This window comes from Dromiciops gliroides, chromosome 2 (assembly GCF_019393635.1).
Source record: "Dromiciops gliroides isolate mDroGli1 chromosome 2, mDroGli1.pri, whole genome shotgun sequence".
Lineage (NCBI taxonomy): Eukaryota > Metazoa > Chordata > Mammalia > Microbiotheria > Microbiotheriidae > Dromiciops > Dromiciops gliroides.
This window is the reverse complement of record NC_057862.1, coordinates 242,907,273-242,929,762: the sequence shown is the minus strand read 5'-3', so window position 1 is coordinate 242,929,762 and position 22,490 is coordinate 242,907,273. Positions and strand designations below refer to the sequence as shown.

General features: G+C 41.4%; 1 protein-coding gene and 1 pseudogene across 2 annotated transcripts in view; both read left to right on the top strand.

Moving 5' to 3' along the window:
• The window catches only part of LOC122740857 (cytochrome c oxidase assembly protein COX16 homolog, mitochondrial), a 106,414-nt gene extending 88,396 nt beyond the window's left edge, over positions 1-18,018 (top strand). For both annotated transcript variants that reach the window (XR_006354777.1, XM_043983653.1), the window contains one exon: positions 17,653-18,018. Coding sequence is in view for 1 of the 2 variants with exons in the window: in XM_043983653.1 (XP_043839588.1) it covers positions 17,653-17,769 (117 nt within the window). In the remaining variant the exon portion in view is untranslated. The remainder of the gene's footprint in view (positions 1-17,652) is intronic.
• On the top strand, positions 8,467-9,597 carry LOC122740854 (annotated as a pseudogene).
• Positions 18,019-22,490: the final 4,472 nt, after the last annotated feature.

Below are 22,490 nucleotides of genomic sequence, written 5' to 3'. Positions count from 1 at the left end.
ACACCAATGTCTATTTTTTCTTACTCTTTCTTCCAGGGCCATATTAACAGACTTTCTCCCAAATTGATTCTTTTGCTGCCTACTTTTTCACTTTTATTCCAAGGGTCTCATATTTTCCTCTCCTGTGGAATCAATAAAAGTAAGACATGATGTCAGCTTCTCAATTTCTCTTTCAAAAGTAAAAAAGGAAAGTACCTATTCTCATCTCTACTGTCAAGTAGCAGGGGTGGAGGAGTGGGGGAGTGAGTGGGTGGCTAGGAGGTGAGCCAGGGTGGAGAGGAGGAATGTCTTTGGTGGAGAGGTGTTTGTCTTTGAAAACCAATCAGGGTAAAACCTCTTGGTGATCTTAGACTACTTGAACTTCAGCCACCAACAAAATTTCATTGCTCTAGAGCTCTCTAAGCAACAACTGTAACTCTGTACCAAAATACAAGTGGGCTGTGTTTTACCTTTTATCTATTGACCAGAAGATTAACTGTTAATAGATACAAACATTTTCCTTCTTTACCTTTATCACACCAGAATGTCTCAGCAATACTCAGTTTTGGAAAGGAAGCAGGCTGAAACATCATCGTGCATCAGGATTTGGACTGGGCATTGTCATTTGCAGGGTTGTGTAGCAGAGAGAATGCTAGACTTGGAATCAGGATGGTCTTAGTTCCAGTTCTGACCCTCGGTTTCTTCATCTGTGAAATGAGAATAATAATAGCACCTAGTTTTTGGAGTTGTTATTAGGATTAAATGAGATAATATGTATGTTAAACTATTTGTAAACCTTAAAATGCTGTATATAAATGTCAGCTAGGAATAGTTATAATAATATTTGTATGAATTTATATAGTGCTTCACATTTTAAAAAGCCATATGTGTTCATCTCATCCTAGCATAGGTATCCTGTGAGGTAGAAAGAGGTTTCAGATTCCTTACTACAGTAAGATTCTGTGGTTCTTTGATTTGCTTTTTGCCCTAAGTGACTCACAGTGGTTTAGCACATCACAGATAGCCAAAGCTATCTTCATGTTTAGCCAAAGGCCTTCCCAAATTTCCTGGCAAACATCATTCTCACTGCAGATGGGTTAACCTATCAGCATATGTCAGCCTTACTTTTAGAACACCAGGCAGCATTGAAAGCTAAATAAAGAAGAGAACCCTGGTTTCCTGGCTTAGAACCAAATGTCCCTAGTTCCTGATGCTTAGAAGAATCGCACTTATTGGTAAAGGTAACAATAATAGCAACAGAGTGCTGCTTCTAACTGCTCCTCTCCCATCTCTGTAGAACAGGTTTTATCAGCAGCCCAGCATGGAGTGAGAAAGGTGACATTCTGTTAGAAAGATGTAGCATGCTCTACCATACTTTGCTCTGAATTTTCTCTGTAGCCCAGACTGAATAAAAGGCAAAAATTGATTTAGTTCACAAAACACTTCATTGCCAAAAGAACTGGAATCATTGTGGAGTTGAGCACGGCCAAGCTCAGTTACTATGATGAAAAAAATTGTATGGTTTGGACTTAAGATTGGACTCTGCGTCCAGCTGGACACACAGAAATACTTTATGAAAGCAAGGAGAAGCAAAGCTGCCTGGAAGACAGATAGCAGCAAGGACCAACTTTTATCACTTTAAATAAACTAATATTGGGCACTTAAGTGTGCCATCAAGAATGGATTAAAGGGGGCAGCTAGGTGGTGCAGTGGATAAAGCACGGGCCCTGGATTCAGGAGGACCTGAGTTCAAATCCAACCTCAGACACTTGACACCTACTAGCTGTGTGACCCTGGACAACTCACTTAACCCTCATTGCCCTAGGGCAGTTGCGGGGTGGGTGGGGGGATGAATGAGCAAATTTTAAAAAAAGAAGAAGAAGAAGAAGAAGAAGAAGAAGAAGAAGAAGAAGAAGAAGAAGAAGAATGGATTAAAGCAGTGTTTTTTTGCTTTCTAGATGTTGTAGACAACACTGCTTCATTAATGTCCTTGATATAGGTTAATAGTATAGGACAGTCCTGGGCAATAGAGGTCAGTTGTATATCTTATTTTCACTTGGCAAACTTAAAAAGCAGAGTCCAGAGGAAGAAAGGAAAGGACCCAAGGGCACATCCTAAGATAGGCATATGTTTCTAACTGCAAAAGGACTCACCTTATGGCTGTTGGGAGCCATTTGGGGCTTATTTCTCCCCTTATTTTGTCAGGTTGGAGTCTAAGAATGAGCTGTACCTCTCAGAGCCAAAGGATCCAAAAAGGGCCAAATTCCCTTTTTTTGGAAGGGCAGGGTGCGTTTCTACACTATCCCCAGTAGAAAGTTGTGTGAATGAATGGCACCCCTTGAGCAGACTCAGAAGGCTAGCTCATAATTTGCACACACATAAACAGAATCTATGTATCCAGAGACACAATGATTTGAGAGGTAAAATTAAAGATTTGTCTTTTGTGGGCTGGTTAATTATGACATCTTTTTCAAGCCAAGATTATTTTGGGTTTATAGTGTTGATACTCCAGAGAGTGGAAAACTTGGGCCCAAGTTCTGTAAATATTTTCCTAGCAATAAGACACCTTATTTTTGGACTCTACAAAGAAGGCGAGGAAGCTTCATTGTTGGAAACCTTTGAATCAAAACCACAGAGAAACTGAAAAGTAAACTTGGAGGATAAACTGGAAAATCTAAATAGTACGATTTTTACGAATCCACAAAACACTTCTTCCAGCTTGATATTGACATTGGATTCAAGGAAATTAATTTTGTATATGCATTAATTCCTTGGGGAAATGTTTGAATACTTGCTATCTGCAGGGACATATAAGACTTAAATCAAGTCTTCTCTCTTCCTCCTCCTGGCTTCTAGTGTTAGGTTTTTGTTTTTTAGTTTTAGTTTTCTTTTGTCTTTTCCAGATCAACCCCGCCGTACTGTTGGCAGCTTGTTTTATGGATATAGAAATCAAAATGAGTGGTAAAGGGTTTGATTAAAGTTTCATAACACTGCTGGTGGTTTAATATAAAATAGAGAAAGTAGATACTTCATAAGAAGCATCATGATGTAGTGGATAGAGAACTGGCCTCAGAGGCAGAAAGACCCAGGTTCAAGTCCTGCCTTTGGTACATCCTGACCTTGTGACCCTTAACTTCTTTTTTTTTTTTTTGAAGTGACACAATTGGGGTTAAGTGACTTGCCCAGGGTCACAAAGCTAGTAAGTGTTAAGTGTCTGAGGCCGGATTTGAACTCAGGTACTCCTGACTCCAGGGCTGGTGCTCTATCCACTGTGACACCTAGCTGCCCTGACCCTTAACTTCTTAACATCCTAGGTGTAGAGGCACTCAGGGTTAAAATTAACATCAGACTCCCTCCTCTTGTCAGCTACCAGGTGCAACTTGGAGCCCGGATATCTTTAGACTCTCCCCTTTTTTTGTAGCAAGACCTTGGAGCAACATATGTTGCAAAAACATCACGTATGTGTTAACCCCTTGGAATACAGAAGCTATACCACCATAGTTCTTTTTCCTGCCCTGTACTCCTATAAACATGCTTCTATAATCATTCGAGGCTCAGACCAGGAGAATTACTCCTCTGAGCCCGCATGCATAATAAACCAGCTTTTTTCTTAATTCTGGGTGTCATTTGAGTTTCTTTGCCATAACAAGGTAGCCATCTAAGACCACCTATTGCAGAGAAGGTGACAGTCTGCATTGGTAGAGGGAATTCCTCCTTGGGAGCTCCTCACACCAAATAAATCATAGTTCTAATGGGGAAAATGACATTTCATATTAAAAAACTAGAACACCATGACCTTAAAGTCTCTTCATCGCTCTGGGCTTCACTTTCCTCATCTCTAAAATGATGAAGGGATTGATCTGGATCATAAGATCATAGTTTTACACCTAGAGGAACCTTTAATGTTAATGAGTCCAACCTTCTCATTTTACAGATGAGGTAACTGAATCACAGGAAACAGAGGCAACTTGCCCTGGGCCACACACTGTAACTGTCTGAGGTGGGATTTGAACCCAGGTCTTCCTGATCACAAGGCCAGCACCCATTCTGTTACACCACATTACCACTACTCTTTCCAAGATACTCTACATTTTCTTCTAGCACTGAAGCCCTATGCTTTTGGCTTTGTGAGAACTGTAATAGCAAAACTCATGTAGTGAGGAAGCTGAAGTGAAGTGATTTTAACTTTAAACTCGGGGAGCTGATGGTCAGGTAGAGTCTGGGGTTCAGGTTGTTCTGGTCCCAAGCCTGGGTTCTTCCATATTACTAGTATAATTTCTTCCAGTTCTTCCTTAGTTTAAATCTAGAGTTTTCAGTCATGGTGAAATCAGCAAACGCTCTTGTATTTAAGCCTAGCTGTTGTGGTTTTTCCTGTCTAATATGAAATAAAGAATTGGCTTTTCCATATTGTTTAGACATAGTGTCAATTCTCAGTTGTCTGTGGTACAGATAATTGAGGGAGGGGGGAATATTGGGAATAAATAAAACTCCCTGAAACCTCATTTTAGCTGTTGGTTTCAGCCATCCCCCCCTTTTCCTTTCTCTCCCACCTTCTGCTTTCTATACTCACAAATGCTGCTGACAGTTGCCACAGATTTGACCTGTTTTGCCTGCTTTGAGTCTGACCTCTCTTTCTTGACCTCATTCCTTCTCCAGTGAAGGTTCTCAAAGGAAAGGAATGGCTCATTTGTGGACTCAGGAGTGGGATCATGGGAGAAACCTTTTTAATGGGGAAAAGCAATCTTGGAGCTCATCTCCACTAACACCCTTATTTTAAATATCTAGAAACTGAGGTTGCAAGTAATTAAATTATTTTCCCAAAGCCATGTAAGTAGTCAGGGCAGGACTCCTGCCACTCTCCTCCTCAATAAACTCCAATAATTCCCTGTTACCTCCAGAATCAAATATAAAATCTTTGGGGTTCAGAGCTCTTCATTCCCTCACCTCCCTTCCACCTATCTTGGGTTTTTTCTTTTTTTTAATTGACCCCACCCTCCCACCCCCATACTCTTTGATCCAGTGATACTGGCCTCCTTCCTCTTCCCAGAACAAAACACTCCATCTCTCAGCTCTGCACATTTTCTCTGGCTGTCCTTCATATCTGAAAATCTCTCCCTCCTCATCTCTGCCTCCTGGCTTTCTGGCTTCCTTCAAGTCCCAACTAAAACCCCACCTTCTACAGGAAGCCTCCCCTCTGTAGATTATTTCTTATTTATTTCTGTAGATAACTTGTTTATACCTTTGTTTGCATGTCATCTCCCCCATTAGATAAGCGGCCTCCTTGAGAGCAGGGCCTTTGTATCCCCAGCACTTAGCACAGGGCCCAGTACGTAGTAGGTGCTTAATAAATGCTTAGTGTCTGATTGGTTCTGTGTCCAGTGCTTTTTCCACTACATGAAGATGACAAAGTGTGGGGCAGCTAGGTGGCGCAGTGGATAGAGCACTGGTTCTGGATTCAGGAGGACCTGAGTTCAAATCTGGCCTCAGATACTTGACACTTACTAGCTGTGTGACCCTGGGCAAGTCACTTAACCCCAATTGCCACATACACACACACACACACACACACACACACACACACACAAAGTAAGATGATGAAGTGGATAAAGCACCCACCCTGGATTCAGGAGGACCTGAGTTAAAATCCAGCCTCAGACACTTGACACTTACTAGTTGTGTGACCCTGGGCAAGTCACTTAACCCTCATTGCCCCACAAAAAAACAAGAAGTATACATTATACAATCTTCAAGCTGAGTGATCTGTTGTTGACTCTGTTGTTGTTGTATGCATTCATAATGCTTTTTTGGGGAGGGGGTGGAGACTAAAAATAATGGCCAGATAAGCCTTGAGGCAGAAACTGAGGCACACAGAGATTTATCTATATCTATGATGAGCCCCAAACAAATCTGAGAGTAAAGGGAGAGGCCTTTCTGGACTACTAGTCCCTTTGCATTGCATATTACTGCTCCACCTCTTTGTCTAAGTAATCACTGTGTTTCTAGACCTAAATACAAATAGACTTTTCATTCCTAACCTTTGGGAGTCTTAATTTTGGGCATTATCTACCACACTATTTTTATCATATAGGCCATGTGTTATTATTCTTCATTAATTCATTTATTCCACAGGAATTTAAATGCATATTAATTATGCTTGTTGTGGGTGAAAGATGAAATGATTGAGGAAACAAAGGGTATATTGAGCATATCGATTTATTAAGCAAAGCATGCCAATTGCTCAACATACAAGGACCAGGCCTTCTCAGCTTTAGCCCTGGATCACAAATACAGACAGAGACAGATTTTATATATTCAAAACAATTAATCAAATAAGACCAACTAATTGAAGCAATCAGGATACAAAATGAAGTAATCTGATTTCTAAATGGAGGAAAGATTAGGGACTCCAAGTTGGGAGGGGGAAAGTAAACAGGTACAATTCCTTGAAATCAGAAAAGGAGGTGTCCCACTCTCCCCCCAAGTGTCTGTAAACAAATAAAGAACATGGAAACAGTAATCAATTGATCAATACAGGGACAGTTTTCAGATAAGACACATGGGTTGCTTGAGATGTATAATTGTGGAAAAAACCCCTCTGCATCAGTCTTCAGTTCTGACCAGGTTTCTGGTCAGTAAAACTTAAATCTTTAGCTAAGGGTCTCTAAGCAGCAGGCAGAGATGATTCAGCTTCCTGGCCACATTGGGCTAGGTTCAAACAATGCAATAAGGTTTTCTCCCAATTCTCCCAATTGAATAAAGTTTCCTCATAAGACAGAAATTGGACTAGATCCATAACTGAATGGAAAGGGAATTGAGCTACCTACAGAATTGAGTCACAAAATAGAGATGATGTGGTTCACCCAATTCCCACTGCCACTTGATTTTCTAATGCCCTCACGTCTATGTAGATTTTAGCATTCCTTGACCTTCCCTCTAAACCAACCAGCAAAAGTGCTTCAGGCAGGGAAGATCAGGGAATCTTTTTGTACTTCACATCTAGTGGCTATTTCATAAATATTTGTTGGTTGAATGAATGAATGATAATATGCTTTAAAAGTTACTCCTGTAAATTGAGCTCCAGCCCCTCTTGAGTCTGGCTCTGCAAAGCCGTGTGAAGCATATTCCTTCTGACAGAGCATTTCCAGACGTGTGCTCCTATCTTGAAATGAAAATCTTCTGTCCTATACTTTGAATTTTCCTTCCTATCAATATTTCAAGTCCTTGTCAACTCAGATATACAAGAAGAACACGAAAGGGCAAAAAAGAAATGCCTTTGGTAGGAAAATAACTCACTCCATTATCCCTTCTGCAGCTCTGGCCATTCTTAGGCTTGTGGATTTAGAACTGGAAAGTCATTTTAGAGTCAAACCCTCTCATTTTATGGTGGAGGAAACTGAGGCCCAGAAAAGTTAAGTAACTTGCCCAAAGTTACACAAGTAGCAAAACTAAAGTTAGAATTTGAACCCAGGGGCAGCTAGGTGGCGCAATGGTAAAGCACCGGCCCTGGATTCAGGAGGACCTGAGTTCAAATCCGGCCTCAGACACTTGACACTTACTAGCTGTGTGACCCTGGGCAAGTCACTTAACCCTCATTGCCCTGCAAAAAAACAAAGAATTTGAACCCAGGTCTTCTGATTTATTTCAGAGGTATGTTATTTTATTAATATTGGTATATCTTCCATTGGTATAGATCACAGCCATCCAATATTTTATCCCATATGATTCTTGGCCATATTCTCTTATACAACTTCTACAGAGAATTTATCCATTATACCAGAGGCCTTCTTCTAGGTTTTTTATATAACATGGATTCTAGTAAAACACACTATTATTCATCTTTTATCCCTTCCTCTGACTACATGAGTGGCCCATCTCTCTTCTGATCATATAGTTTTGTTGTTGTCGTTGTTGTTTATTTGTTTGCCCCACAAAACCAACCAACCAAACAAACAACAATAAGCATTAAGTGACTTGCACAGAGTCACACAGCTAGTAAATGTCAATTATCTGAGGCTAGATTTGAACTCAGGTCCTCCTGAATCCAGGGCCGGTGCTTTATCCATTGTGCCACTTAGCTGCCCCCATATGTTTTCTTAATAACATTCCTTATTTATTTCTTGCATGGGGGCTATCGTTGGAGATTTGTGTACCCTACATGTGGCCACCAAACTGTCTCACTTTTCTTTTTGTGTCACCTACAACTTTGATTCTTCATAGATTGAGGTGTTCTAAGATTTATAACCGTATAGCCTCACTAGAACACTACTAGTGTCAGCAAAGATGGGGTGACTTAATTGTCATGGACTTAGAAATGTAAGCCCCTGGCCCCTACCGGCACTGCTCCGGGTGCTCAGCCAGGGGACAGAGGTCGCCACCATCCTCTCTGTAGTCGATCCCCTCTGGCCAGCTCCCGGATCTTCTGGGTGATCCCCACACCCCAGGGTCGTGACCAGGAGTTAAAGCAGGACAGGGTTCCATGGGACCATCATGAAAGTTCCGGGGCAGCCATCAGCCAGCCCGCCGGGCTCCTCGGGCCAGCAGCATGTCCCCACTACCCAGGAGCTGTTGGACGTGGCCGTCTACGGAGACCAGCTGAGCCTCCTCCCCCAGCCCCCTCACGGCCCATCGAGAGCCCCCTCAGCTCCCTCCTCGGCCGGCTTCGGGCTCTCTGACTATGGCGGGTCGGAGGTCCACCCCGACCTGTGTCTCAATGCACCGCCGGCCCTAGGCCGGCCCTCGGCCAGTCCTCGTACTTGGCCGGCTATGGTGGCCCTGGACAGCGGCTGTTCCTGCACACCTCGCCCGGCTTCACCACGGAGCTCACCTGGCTCTCGCTGTCCAGCCAGCAGGAGCTCCTGAAGGTCATGCGGCCGCCGTACTCATACTCGGCACTGATCGCCATGGCCATTGAGAATGCCCTGGACAAGAAGCTGACTCTGAGCCAGATCTATCAGTATGTGGAGGGCACCTTCTCCTTCCACAAGAAGAGCAAGGCTGGCTGGCAGAACTCCATCCGCTACAACCTCTCATTCAACGACTGCTTCAAGAAGGTGCCCCACCACGAAGATGACCTAGGGAAAGGAAATTACTAGACCCAAACTGTGAGAAAATGTTTGATCATCATGGAAACTTCTGGAGAAAGAGGAAAAGAGGAGGGGACCCCAATGGGACAGGGACACTAGGAGCTTTCTCTAAGTCTGAAGACAGTAGCTCTGGGACCCTCCAAAGCCCAGCGGAGAACCCAGGCCTCACTGACTCCACCTCCCCAGAGCTGCTCACCTCACCCAGCTCTGGGCCCGACTCTAAACCCTCCCTGCTAGCTAAAGAGCCCAGTTCTTGCTTCTCTGACTTCGCTTCCACCATGGGGCCCCTGGCTAATGCATGTGGAGTCTTTCCCCAGGCACCTCCCAGTAGCAGGAAGGGGACCCATGGGAGACTTAGCACTGGGGAAGCAGGTGAGCTCTGGCCTCAGCTCCTTCCCAGCTTGCTCTGCCATGGGGGTATGGCGTGCAACTTGGTCCCCAGGCTCAGTCCCAACCCATGAATGTTCATGTCACTAGCTTTCATAACTTCCATGTCAACAACTTGATCTATGGCAAAGAAGGGACAGAAGTTTAGAGTGAAGGATGAGAGAGATTCAGTCCCCACCAAACTGTTTTCTGTTCTTGAATCAGGCCCTGGTTCTTTCAAAAAGCCTTTACTCTTGCTGTCTGGCTAGTGTAGCTTTCAGAGAAGCCTAGAGAAAGGGAGACAAGGAGCATTTGTTCAGTGTTCGCTTTGTGCCAGGCATTGTGCTAAGAACTTTACATATACCTCACTTGGTTATCACAACAATCTGTAGGGGTAGGGCCTTTTATCATTTTATAAATGAAGAAACTGAGAAAGAGAGAAGTGACTTTCCCAGGGCTATACCACTAGTAGATGTCTTTGGTGGGATTTGATCTTATCTTTAGGCCCAGTGCTCTATCTACTTTGTGACCTTGCTGTGAATATTGGCCTTAAGGGATTATTCCAAAAGCCTCCCTAACCCCCCACTCCCACTGCCTAGAAAATGGCATCCTTTGGGCTCTATGAGTGAAGCAGGCTCTATTTGTGGGCTTCAGTGTCCTCCTTTCCAGCATGAGAAGGCAGCTAGGTGGTGCAGTGGATAGAGCACTGGCCCTGAAGTTGGGAGAACCTGAGTTCAAATCTAACCTTAGACACTTAATAGCTGTGTGACCCTGGGCAAGTCACCTAACCCTAATTGCTTTGAACATCTGGGGCCATCTCCAGCCATCCCGATGTATATCTTGCTACTGGACCCAGATGGCTCTGGAGGAGAGAGTGAGGTTGGTGACTTTGCACAGTCCTGCTTCACTTAAATCCAATTCAGTGCAAGTCATGACATAACCCCAATAGCATAGTCCTCTTCAGGAATGAAGGACAAACAACTTCCAGCATGAGGGAATGAGAGAAATGGTATTTGAGGTCATTGTTCCTTCCCTATCCCGTGAACCTTTTCTGATTTGGGCATCTAGTGAAGGTTCAGGGTTCTCAGACACCAGTTCTATAGAAGGAGGTGGGGTGGCACTGGGGTGATTCCTTCCTTTTAAAATGAAATAGAGGTGGTTTGCATTTTCAAAAAGGAAGGAAGGAAGGAAGGAAGGAAGGAAGGAAGGAAGGAAGGAAGGAAGGAAGGAAGGAAGGAAGGAAGGAAGGAAGGAAGGAAGGAAGGAAGGAAGGAAGGAAGGAAGGAAGGAAGGAAGGAAGGAAGGAAGGAAGGAAGGAAGGAAGGAAGGAAGGAAGGAAGGAAGGAAGGAAGGAAGGAAGGAAGGAAGGAAGGAAGGAAGGAAGGAAGGAAGGAAGGAAGGAAGGAAGGAAGGAAGGAAGGAAGGAAGGAAGGAAGGAAGGAAGGAAGGAAGGAAGGAAGGAAGGAAGGAAGGAAGGAAGGAAGGAAGGAAGGAAGGAAGGAAGGAAGGAAGGAAGGAAATGTAAGCCCCTGTATCCCCAGAACCTAGCAGGTGCTTAGCACAAAATAGGTGCCTTAATGAATGCTTATTGATTAATTCAAGAATAATTCTGGTCAAGAATTTGTGAGCCTAAAGCCAACCTGGTGATGAGTCTCCCATGATTAGCTTGGCTGGTCCACAGACCTTACAGTAGGACTTTAATAGAGGTACTCTAGGTAAAATTAATTATGGAAAGTACTGTGCTTAACATCAAACTCATTTTATTGTACTCCATTTAGGACAACTTGTAGACAAAAGTAGAGCAAGGATTCTTCCATACATGGCAGCAAAAGGATGGGGAGGGCCTCCAGTGTCATCCAGCCAATTCCATTTCTCTCATCTTCCACCTTCTTTCCTGTGGGACTTATCCATTCCTGTCACTTTCCCTGTTCCCTGGTTACTGTCAATACTATCTCTTGAACCCTCTTGTCAGTAAGGAGTAGGAAAGAATCTCTTAAAACAATCTTAAGAAAGGAGTTCTTAATTTTGGGTTATCATTTTGGCAAGTCTGGTGAAGCCCAATGATCTCTTTTCAAAATAATGCTTTCAGGTGCAACTAGGTGGTGCAGTGTATAGAGCACTGGCCCTGAATTCAGGAGGACCTGAGTTCAAATCTAGCCTCAGACACTTGACACTTACTAGCTGTGTGACCCTGGACAAGTCACTTAACCCTCATTGCCCCGAAAAAAACAAACCAAAACAAACAAAAAAGCCCAGAATAATGCTTTCAAATGCATAAAATAAAACAAATAGGATTACAAAAGAAACCAATGGCATTAAAATACAGTTATCAGAATATTTTTTAAAAACAAGTTCATGGATTCCAGATGAAGAATTTACCCTCCTTTAAGACAACAACTATTGGTACTCTTCTCTCCTACCTCTGCCTATTAGTCATGGTGCTTGAATGAGGGAAGGCACTGTAGCAGCCTTATTCTCACTGGTCATCTGTATTTGCTTTCAGAAAAGGTTCCAACCAAGAACTGTTCATCATTAACCTAAATAATTTAGCTGAAGCAAAGGATAGGAATATAGATACAATATTTGTACTGTCCATTTGCTTGAATGAGTTCTAAGAGAGTTTTTCATTTCTTAGGGTAATTTGAGAAATGATTCTACGCCTCCCAACACAAAGGTGGCTTTTGTATGGTTCTTTCCTTGCTGGTATCAGCCAGGAATTACTCTTCAGTGCTTTTACGGCTAGAGCCTATTCTAGACTCCATCCTTCTCCCCAACTTCCTCAGGGTGGGAGAAAGACACATTGAAAAAGTCTGAGGAAACTCAAATAACCTGAGTGGCCAATGATGGTTCTCTGTTTAAGTAAAAGGTCCTCAAGTATGTCTTTGTTTGTTTGTTTGTTTGTGGTTTTTTTTGGGGGGGGGTTGGCAGGGAAATGGGGGTTAAGTGACTTGCCCAGGGTCACACAGCTGGTAAGTGTCAAATGTCTGAGGTCGGATTTGAACTCAGGCACTCCTGAATCCAGGGCCGGTGCTTTATCCACTGCACCACCTAGCTGCCCCTCAAGTATGTCTTTTATAGTTTAAAGTCCTTTAAAAAGATCAAGAATACAGTAATTATTAATATACCTTCGTTATTTTTATATAATAAGGGAGGAATTTTTATATTATTGCATCTGATAACTTGTCACTCAGCATGATTTCAGTGACTACTACATGCAAAGCATTTTCCTAGGTTCTGTAGGGGGAGGGGGGAGAAATCATAGACATCAGGGACACAGAACCAACACAAGTGGGAAAAAAACTGAACTTGGTATTTATGGAAATCTATAGACTTAGAAATTTGTACTTGTAGTACAGTACAGGAAATATTGAATCCCAGCTCTGAGCAGAACATCATGCTAGGCACTGGAGAGAAGATAAAAAGTTTAGATGCTACATGGCCCTTACTTTGAAGGAATTTAATTTAGTAAATTTATAGTCAGTTACCAGTTACTTAACCTTTCAGCACCTCAGTTTCTGTATCTAAGTGAAAGAAATAATCTCTTCTCTAAGATAATGTATACAAAGTATTCTGGACTCTTTAGAAGAAAGAAGTTCAAGGAATTATTTTCCATGTAGCTTGAGGCACCAAAGATGTAATCATTTCTCTCTCTCTCTCTCTCTCTCTCTCTCTCTCTCTCTCTCTCTCTCTTTCTCTCTCTCTCTGTGAATGTGTGTATGTGTATGTGTATGTGTGTGTATGTATGTATACACACACACATATATATTTTATTAAAGTGATCTATTTTAGCCTTAATTATTATACTTTGAAAGCATTTTTTAGGATTGCTAGTGATTTCTATGGCCACCTGCTATAAAGAGGTGCTTTTCTGTCTTCTTTAAGGACAGAGAGAGGATCAAAACATGCAGGAGCTCATGCTTGTGTTCACTGGTAGCAGGTCTAATAGTTTAATTCTGTAAATCACTAAGCTTTTTTTTATGGTTCTCTCCCATTTTGAGTCAGGTATGTCTTTCTGGCTCTGGCTGTTGATGGTGGTGGCTAAACTTTCTTTGTTATTTTCCTTTTCTTGTTATTTCATATACCTTCTGGTGGAAATGAAAGTTCAACTTAATCGGAATCCCAGCATCAGAGAATTTGGCCATTTAAGCCAGTTCATACACAAAGGAATACCCACCAAACATAACTGCTAGGTGGTTGTCCAGTTTCTACAGTCAGAGAATGGATAAATAAGTTGTGGTACATGATGTAGCATAATATTATTGTGCTCTAAGAAATTATGAGTGTGATGAATACTGAGAGACATGAAAAGAATTATATGAACCAATGGGAAGTGAAGTAAGTTAGAACCAGGAAAACCATGTACACAGAGACTTCGACAATATAAACAGAAAAAAACCAACAAAGCAATTGAAACTGGGTGCAAAAAATAATAATGACCAATCTTGTCCTCAAAGAAGAGATAGAAAAAAAAAGATACTTCTCCCTTCTTTGTTGAAGTGTGAAACACAGACTATAACGTCTGACTTTATTGATGTGCTGACTTGTGTTGCTAAACTTTCTGCCCCTTCAAAAAAAATTCTTTACTCTGAGGAATGGCTCTCTAGAAAGGGGTGGAAGGAAGGTTTCAGTAGGAAATATAGGTGAGGTTAGAAACAAAAGATCAACAAAAATTTATTTTAAAAAGAATTATGAATAATCACATTGTGTTTTCCAGGTGTGCAAGTAGCACAATACATACTATTGATCAGTAATAGATTACCAGCAACCTTCCTTTCCTAAATGACAACTGTACAGCTATAACTCACCGGGTTCATATAGTTTATTTCTCAGGGATTCACAAAATACTTCCACTCTCTATTTTCAAAAAAGACAGGAATGATTAACATTTCAAACCCCCCCCTTTTTTTTCAGTATGATAACTTAGGGGATCACAACATTTAGAATCTTCATTTTGAAAGGGACCTTAGAGCTCTTCCAGTTCAAACTCCTTGCTTTTATACCTCAGGAAACTGGAGGCCAGAGAAGTTGTACCCAAGGCATGAAGTTAATTAATAGTAGAGCCTGACAATTAATGCTACATGTTTCCCACCATGCCTGCCAGGGGAGCCAGATTTACTTAGCTTCTAGAGACCAGTTTTATTGATGATGTCAGGAAGTCTTATCAAGTCAATAAAACAATTCCGAGCTTTTGCTGTTGTCTCTTGCATTTCCCCCATATCTGATACATCTGAGGTAGTTATTCTGAAAATCAGATGTAGTACATATATGTAGTTCTATTTAGCGGAAGTAAGGGAAAAAAGGTGGGGTACAGCTAGGTGGCACAGTGGATAAAGCACCAGCCCTGGATTCAGGAGGACCTGAGTTCAAATCTAGCCTCAGACATGGCACCTACTAGCTGTGTGACCCTGGGCAAGTCACTTAACCCTCATTGCCCCACAAAAAAAAAAAAAAAGAAAAGAAAAGAAAGTGGAAGTAAGGATTTAACTCCTATACTAGTGACAGCTTAGGAGGGGAGGGAGACAAAACTAAATAGAGCAACAGTACAAGCACACACATTAGAGAAGGTCATTTTTAGAGGAAAGGTTTTATTCATGCAACTTAGCTGGATACTAATGTACCCTCTTTGCCTAATTAAATAACCTCAAAATAAATAAATACATAAACAAATATCTTATACTGTTTTTCTGGCTTTTTCTTTATGATGTTTTATATCTAGTGGTAATTATGTTGTTCTGTAGCAGTTAACCATTGGGAAGATCTAAAGCAATAAATCATAGTTAATTATAAACAATAGTCATAGGTATTTACTCAAGGGTAGTTTTTTGTTTTGTTTTGTTTTGGTTTTTTTGCAGGGTTGGGGGATGGGGCTTACGGAGCTTCTTCTCTCCTTCTTATAGTTGATCTCACCAAAAGAATCTTAGCAGTTCCTATTTCCTCTGATCACCAGGCAACCATCTTCCCTTGTTCTTCTGTGATATAAGAACACGAAATTCCTCTCTATGTAGAGATTCAATAACTGTGCCTGAAATAATTTCCCCTTGAACTGTCAGTGTGAATCAGTGGCACTGTAGTTATCCACCATGTATAACAACAGATCCAGTTCCCAGTCAGGCAAGACAAAGCAGTGATGGAATTATCATCATTAGTGAAATAATGCTTTATGGCTTTCTCTTTGCACACCTTGTCGAATTTGATCTTCACAATGACCCTGTACAAACTGCATAATCCTGGTGAAAAGTGCTACTTGCTGTTTCCTCTTCTTCTAGTCCGGAACCTGCCAATAGGTAACTACAACACCAATTCTAGGACAACCATCTGGCAAAGAGAAGGCTCTGGAGAAAGGAACTGCAGAATCTTCAAGCTGGGAAGGGTCTTAGAAAGCATTTGTCCATCATTTGTTACAAGGGATTGCTCTTTGGATAGGGGAGAGGGGGGAAAATATATTTGGAAATGAAAGGAATATGAAAACATAAAAATTTTAAAATGAGGCCAACCCCAACCCAGGTAGGGAAACTGAAACCCAAGGAAGTTAAAGGTGGTGTGAGAACTGAAGATGTTTATTGTAGAGAGGAGGAGACTTAGGGAGATGTGGTGATTGTCTTAAAATATCTGTCATGCTGTCATCTGAAAGAGGTATTTAGTTTATTCTGCATAGCTCCATAGAACAAAACTTGACAAGTGATAGGGAAGTAGATTTCAGTTCAAGATAAGGAAGATCTTTTACTGTCCCAGGATAGAATGGCTTGCATAATGAGGTAGTGAGTTCCCCAGTTTCAGAAGTGTTCTAGCACAGGCTGAATACCAAGAATATTGTAGAGGGGTGAGGAAATGGATAAGATAGATTATAAAGTCCTTTTTACCTCTGAAGGGTCTCTAGTAGTAGCTAGGATTTATACTTAGCTTAATATATGCAAATATCATATATTTATATGATAACTTTAAGGTTTGAAAAGCACATTACAAATACTTCATTTTATCCTCAAAACAATCTAGGAGGTATTTGCTATTATTATCCCCATTTTACAGAAGAGGAAATTGAGGCAGAGGTTAAGTGACTTGCCCAGGGTCACACAGCCAAGACCAGTGGTCTATTCACTCTGATTTCTAACTTACTCAAAGTTGCAGAGCTGGAACTAAAACCCAGATTTCTTGGTAGCATTAATTCTCTTCTTTTATTTCTCAACGGGTCCACTTGTACCAAATGTCAAAAAAGCCTCATCCTTTTCTGCTCTATTTTTTTTCTTCCTCTTACTTTATCCTACCATGAAGACTAAAGAGGCGAGATATGGAAAGTTAGGTGATCAATCATACTTGGTTCAGAAGGAAGAAAAGAGAAGGGAAGAAACATCATGGTTCTTTTTTTCTTCACCTCAAGCCCTGTGCTGGTCAACCACTTAGAACAAAGCAAAAGATAGAATGGTTCAAACACTAATATGGATTAGGTCCAGATGCAAAAAATGCTAAAACTTTTTTTGTATTCTGCTGGAACGCTGTCTCATCTTTCCATGTAGAATAAGTATCCCTTGCTTAACCTATTAATTGACCTTCTGCTGGTTTGTGGAGAGCCACATGGTGGCTTCTCTTATTTCTTGAGGTGACATTGACCTTTAACATATATGAGAGACTTACCCTCGAAAGCCATTGTGGAAGAAAAACTATACACTCTATGTGTTAGCTAAACAACCATTCCTGCTTGAAGGAGAGGTCCAAAGGGCCCGAGTTTCTTCAGGTAATTGGAATTCTCTATGACCCAAGGAATTTCCACTTAAATTTATAGAAATTCTAAAATAAAAGAATCCTACAGTAAACTAAAACAAAGGTATGTGGCTTAAGGTTAGTTTTAGTTGTTGTTGTTGTTGTTTTAGTTTACCAAACAATAATAATATTAAGGTAGCTCATTCTTAAATTAGTCTCCTTTCAGTTTTGTCAAAGGTGAACCCTTTTAATTGCATTAAATAAAAACGTTTTCACTCTTCGGTTTGGTCACCATAAACAAGACTACGTCCCTGAGTTTTAGGGAATCAAGATGCCTTCCTGAAATTGATTTAGTCATCTATTCATGGAAGACTGATTAGGTCTTTCATTCAAGCGACACCAAGGACAAGGACCCTCGTGATATTATTTCTTAATAGTTTATAATACAACGAAAGCCTTAGTAGTCTATGCTTCCAGTCCCTTGAGTTCCTGAACTAATACGCATATTCTCATTTTTGTTTTCCTGCAGAAAATAAAAGATTCAGCCTTTGATGACTGGCAGAACATCCGAGGACCTCGACCATGGGAAGATCCTGACCTCCTCCAAGGACGAGACCCACAAACTCTTAAGTCCAAGCAAGCCTGAGTGTGCTGCCTCAGATTGCTCTTCTTAAATCAGAATGCCATTACCTAGCTATCCTCATCTGCTCCTGTGTCTAAGGAAGAGACTATTACGTTCCGGAATAAGCCAACACATGAGTAATTGAATGGCAAACATGTCTAAAAAAAATATCAAATAGCAGAGTTCTTTGTACTTTCCATCTGACCCATTTGCAAATGGAAGTAATTGCACTGAATGGGCACTTTTCAATAAATAAGTCTACTTCATTGAGAAGGATGTGGACTTTTTTGGCTCTTTCTCCATTTTTCCCCTTTCGAGTTGCTGGGACAACATTTTGACACTTCAGACCTCTTTGTAATGAGAACATTCTGGGTACTAATAGAAACTACAGAAACCAGGAAGACGTGGCTATTCCTGTTCTGTGAAGCACCATTGAACACTTTTTTTTTTTAACGTTCTTGGTTTATTTTTAGAACTCGGCTTATTTATCAGTTACAGCAGTGTCAGTAAGTGATTGTTTAATGGCAATCATTTAAATGCGATCAGTCTCTGTGAGTACTTGATCTACAGACTATTTCAGGCTATACGTTTCTCTGTAGAGCTTCTTAGTGTAATATTTGGAACTAAGAAATAACTTTGAAAAAGCTTTACATTCATTAGCAAAACTCAGCTTTTTGCTAATTGAGATGAAATGAGCATCCACAGAAATTTAAATGTTAGTATTTGGTATTAAGATGTAGTGGCTCTCTATTGCCTCTAGAATCAAACACAAAATCCTCTTTTTGGCATTCAGTATCAAGTCAACATGTATTTATTTAGTACCTACTATGTACCAGGCTCCATTCTAAGCATGGGAATTCAAAGAAAGGCAAAAAAACAGTCTCTGCTCTGAAGGAGCTCACAGTTTAACGGAGGAGACAGCGTGCTAACAACTATAAACAAACAAGATATATGTGGGATAAATTGGTCATAATCTCAGGGGGAAGACTCAGAGGGAGCACTGGGAAAGGCTTCTTGCAGAAAATGAACTTTAGTGGACACTTGAAGGAAGGCCGAAGGGGGTGATGCGGAAGGAGAGAGTTCCAGGCACGGGGTGCAGCCAGTGAACATTCCTCGAGGTGTTTGGTACAAAGAACAGCAAGGAGGCCCCTGGATCATAGGGTACGTGGAGGGGAGTCAGGTGTGAGAAGATTGGAAAGGTAGAAAGGAACTGGGTTATGAAGGACTTTAAAAAAACCAAACGGAGTAATAGGGAACCAGGGGAATTTATTGGATGACGCAAGATGGTTAGATTTGGGCATAGGGAAGATCAGTCTGACAGCTGAGCAGAAGTTTGAATAGGGAGAGACTTAAGGCAGGGATACTTACCAGCAAGCTATTGCAATAGTCCAAGCATGAGATTATGAGGACCTGTCCCTAGGTGGTACAGTATCAGAGGAGAGAAAGGGACATACTCAAGACTTGGCAACTGAGGTGCCGATAATATGAGGAGTGAGAAAGGTTTGTATCCTATGTGATTATGAGGATGGTGTCCTCAACAGTCATGGGGAGGTTTGGAAGGGGGTTGTTTGGGAAAAGTTCATTAGCCCGGTTTTGGACACGTTGAGTTAAGATATCTATAGTATATCTAGTTCAAGATGTTTAAAAGGCAATTGGAGATGAGAGAATGGAGATCAGAATAGAAATTAGACAAATCAAGACTGAGACAGAGCTGAGAATTATCTGCATAGAGATAATTGAATCCATGAAAGCAGATGAAATCACCAAGCAAAATGGTATAAAGGGAGAAGAGAACCCTGGCAGAGCCTTGAGGGACACCCACAATTTTTTGTCTTTTTTGGGGGGGGTACTTTCTTTTAATAGAGGGAGAGAGGGTCTTTTCAGAGATAATCACTTAGAACTGGAGATTGTACAGAGTTCAGGGCTTCCCAGATGCAGGAGAACAGGGCCTTTACGGTTAATAGGCTCCAGGTTTATTATCCATTACTCCCTACTTGAATTCTATTTCAAGCCAAACCATTCTTCTCTCTTCCCAGTATTCTATTTCCTGCCTTGATGATTCAATTTAACAAACATTAAACTTATTTGTCCAAAGCACTGTGGTTAAACTATTGATTTAGAATATTAGTCTTTTGGGGCAGCTAGATGGCGCAGTGGATAAAGCACTGGCCCTGGATTCAGGAGTACCTGAGTTCAAATCTGGCCTCAGACACTTAACACTAACTAGCTGTGTGACCTTGGGCAAGTCACTTAACCCCAATTGCCTCACCAAAAAGAAATTAATTAATAGAATATTAGTCTTTTACACTTTAGTGTGAATAACAAATAGACCATTTATAGACCATACCTTCCTCAGGGTTGGGTTTGGTTTTTTTTTTTGGGGGGGGGGGTTACATTTTTAAAAAGCAATTGCCTACACAAATGTATCTCTTAATTGTTAGAAAGGGTGGAAGTTATTTTCATACTTAAAAGAGTTAGAAAACTGCCACTGTATTCCTAACAAGTTCCTACTATCCTCTCTGTTCTTCTCCAAACTGAGATCAACTATATGGCAGCTGATTTCTTAAAAGTTGCCTACCATGATATACTGTGAATTCCTAGTAGTGGTGATCAAGGTGCTTGGGAGGAATTGGGGAAAATAGGGGCCTCACAGGGGTAAATATTCATGGCAAGGGCCAATGGTAGTTCAATGCAACATACATATATTAAAAGTGTTACGGACCTGGGGTACCTCTAAAGTTTTCTGGAACCTTCTCCTTGAGAAACTAAACCATAGGACAGACACACCTAAAGAGATAAATGGCACCAGATTTGGACTAAGTTAACTCCAGGACCACCAACCTTCATTCCAGTCTCCCCCACCCATTGGGGAGATAAGATTAGATATGGATGCTGCCTTTGTGGGATGAGGGGTCAGAGATGGCTTGAGAGATCCAGAGCTGCCCCTCACCCAACTTCCCCCAGCCACCACAAGTGGGGGATGGTCCTCCCCCAATAAGGGAACTTTCCACAGTCAGATGATCACCTCATCGAACCACCATTGGTCCTCTATAAAAGTATCTACCTGTCTTCTGCTTGAGGAGATAGGTATCTCAGAGAGCCACGCCTCTGTGTCATGCCTTCTCCCCATGAGAAGTCCAAGGACTTCTCTCTTAGTTTCCTTTCCCTAGCACCTAAATAAAATATCATTTTATTCTAATTTAATTTATGTGCAAGAGGGTATAATTCTTTGAAGAGGAATTCCTAAGAACCTTACCCCAAACCCCCATCAATTTCCCCCATAACAAAAGACTTACATAAAATTCAACATACATGTGTTAAAGACACATATAAATTAAAGTACTGTGTGGAAGTCACTGGGCTAGGTACTGGAGAATCAGAAGCAAAAAAGAAAAACTCATCCTTCCCTGCTAGGAGCTTCCATTCTATTTGATTAAAAGTGGACATGGGGGGCAGCTAGGTGGCGCAGTGGATAAAACACCAGCCCTGGATTCAGGAGGACCTGAGTTCAAAACTGGTCTCAGACACTTGACACTAGCTGTGCGACCCTGGGCAAGTCACTTAATCCCCATAGCCCCACAAAAAAAAATAAAATAAAAAGTGGACGTGGCATCCAAACCCATCCACTTTTTTCCTGCTTCAAACACTGAGATTACATATGAATATTATTACATGAAAACAGACAGGTAATCTCTGGCTCTGTATGTCATAGCCATACATCTACATTGTAAGATGCAGCTGTACCCCACTGTAGTCTTACCTGCTGCAAACATAGCCCTCAAGGTATAAGACGATTTTTTTTTTCACTTTACTGGGAACTGGCAAAATTTCACTAGATTTCCAACTTCTTACTAGTTCCATAATTAAAGGAGACTGGATTACCTGCTAGTAATGCTTATCCTTTGATGGTGTGTTTGCAGACGGATTTAACCATTGGGTCACAGCATAGGGCCCCAGTTATTGTGAATTATTCATAAATCTATTCCATCTTTCAACTTTGCTGAAAGGTGGTCTCTTCTTTAGACTCTCCTCCTCTTCCCGAGGGAGGACATAGTCTCTGCCTCCAGGCACTACCTTTTAGAAAGGGAGTTATACTCTGCCAAGGCAACCAAGTCTATACCCCTAGGGTATGTCTAGATCTTTGGAGCCTTTTAACTACTAGTTCCAGCCCAGACTCTGACAAATCCAGGTCTACAAAGTAAAGAAACAGCTTCCTTCCCTGCTTCTAGGCAGCCAGGTGGCTGAGCGGGAGCCCAGGGCAGATGTTTATTTTAGACGACTTCCAAGGAAATTTTCTTCATAGAGCAAACAATTCCTGTTCCCACTGTTGTGCCTTTAAAGCCCCTTTAATTTCTTCCTAAAGCTAAGAAATGATCAAGCCCTTGACAGTAAAATAATGAAATAATGCTCCCCCATCCTTTGCCCCACCTCTATTCACATACAGTTTCTTTTTCTTTTAAATTATAAATAGACTGGATCCAGATTGAGCCATCTCAGGAATAAAGAATGAAAAGATAACTGAGGTTTTAAAGGAGACAGACTTAGAATTGGAAAGAACTTTAGAGATCATCTAGGGGTGGTACAGTGGATAGAGCGCCAGACCTCAGGAAGACTCATCTTCCTGAGTTCAAATCTGGTCTCAGACACTAGCTGTGTGGCCCTGGACAAATCACTTAACCCTCTTTGCTTCAGTTTCCTCATCTGTAAAATGAGCTAGAGAAGGACTTGGCAAACCACTCCAGTAT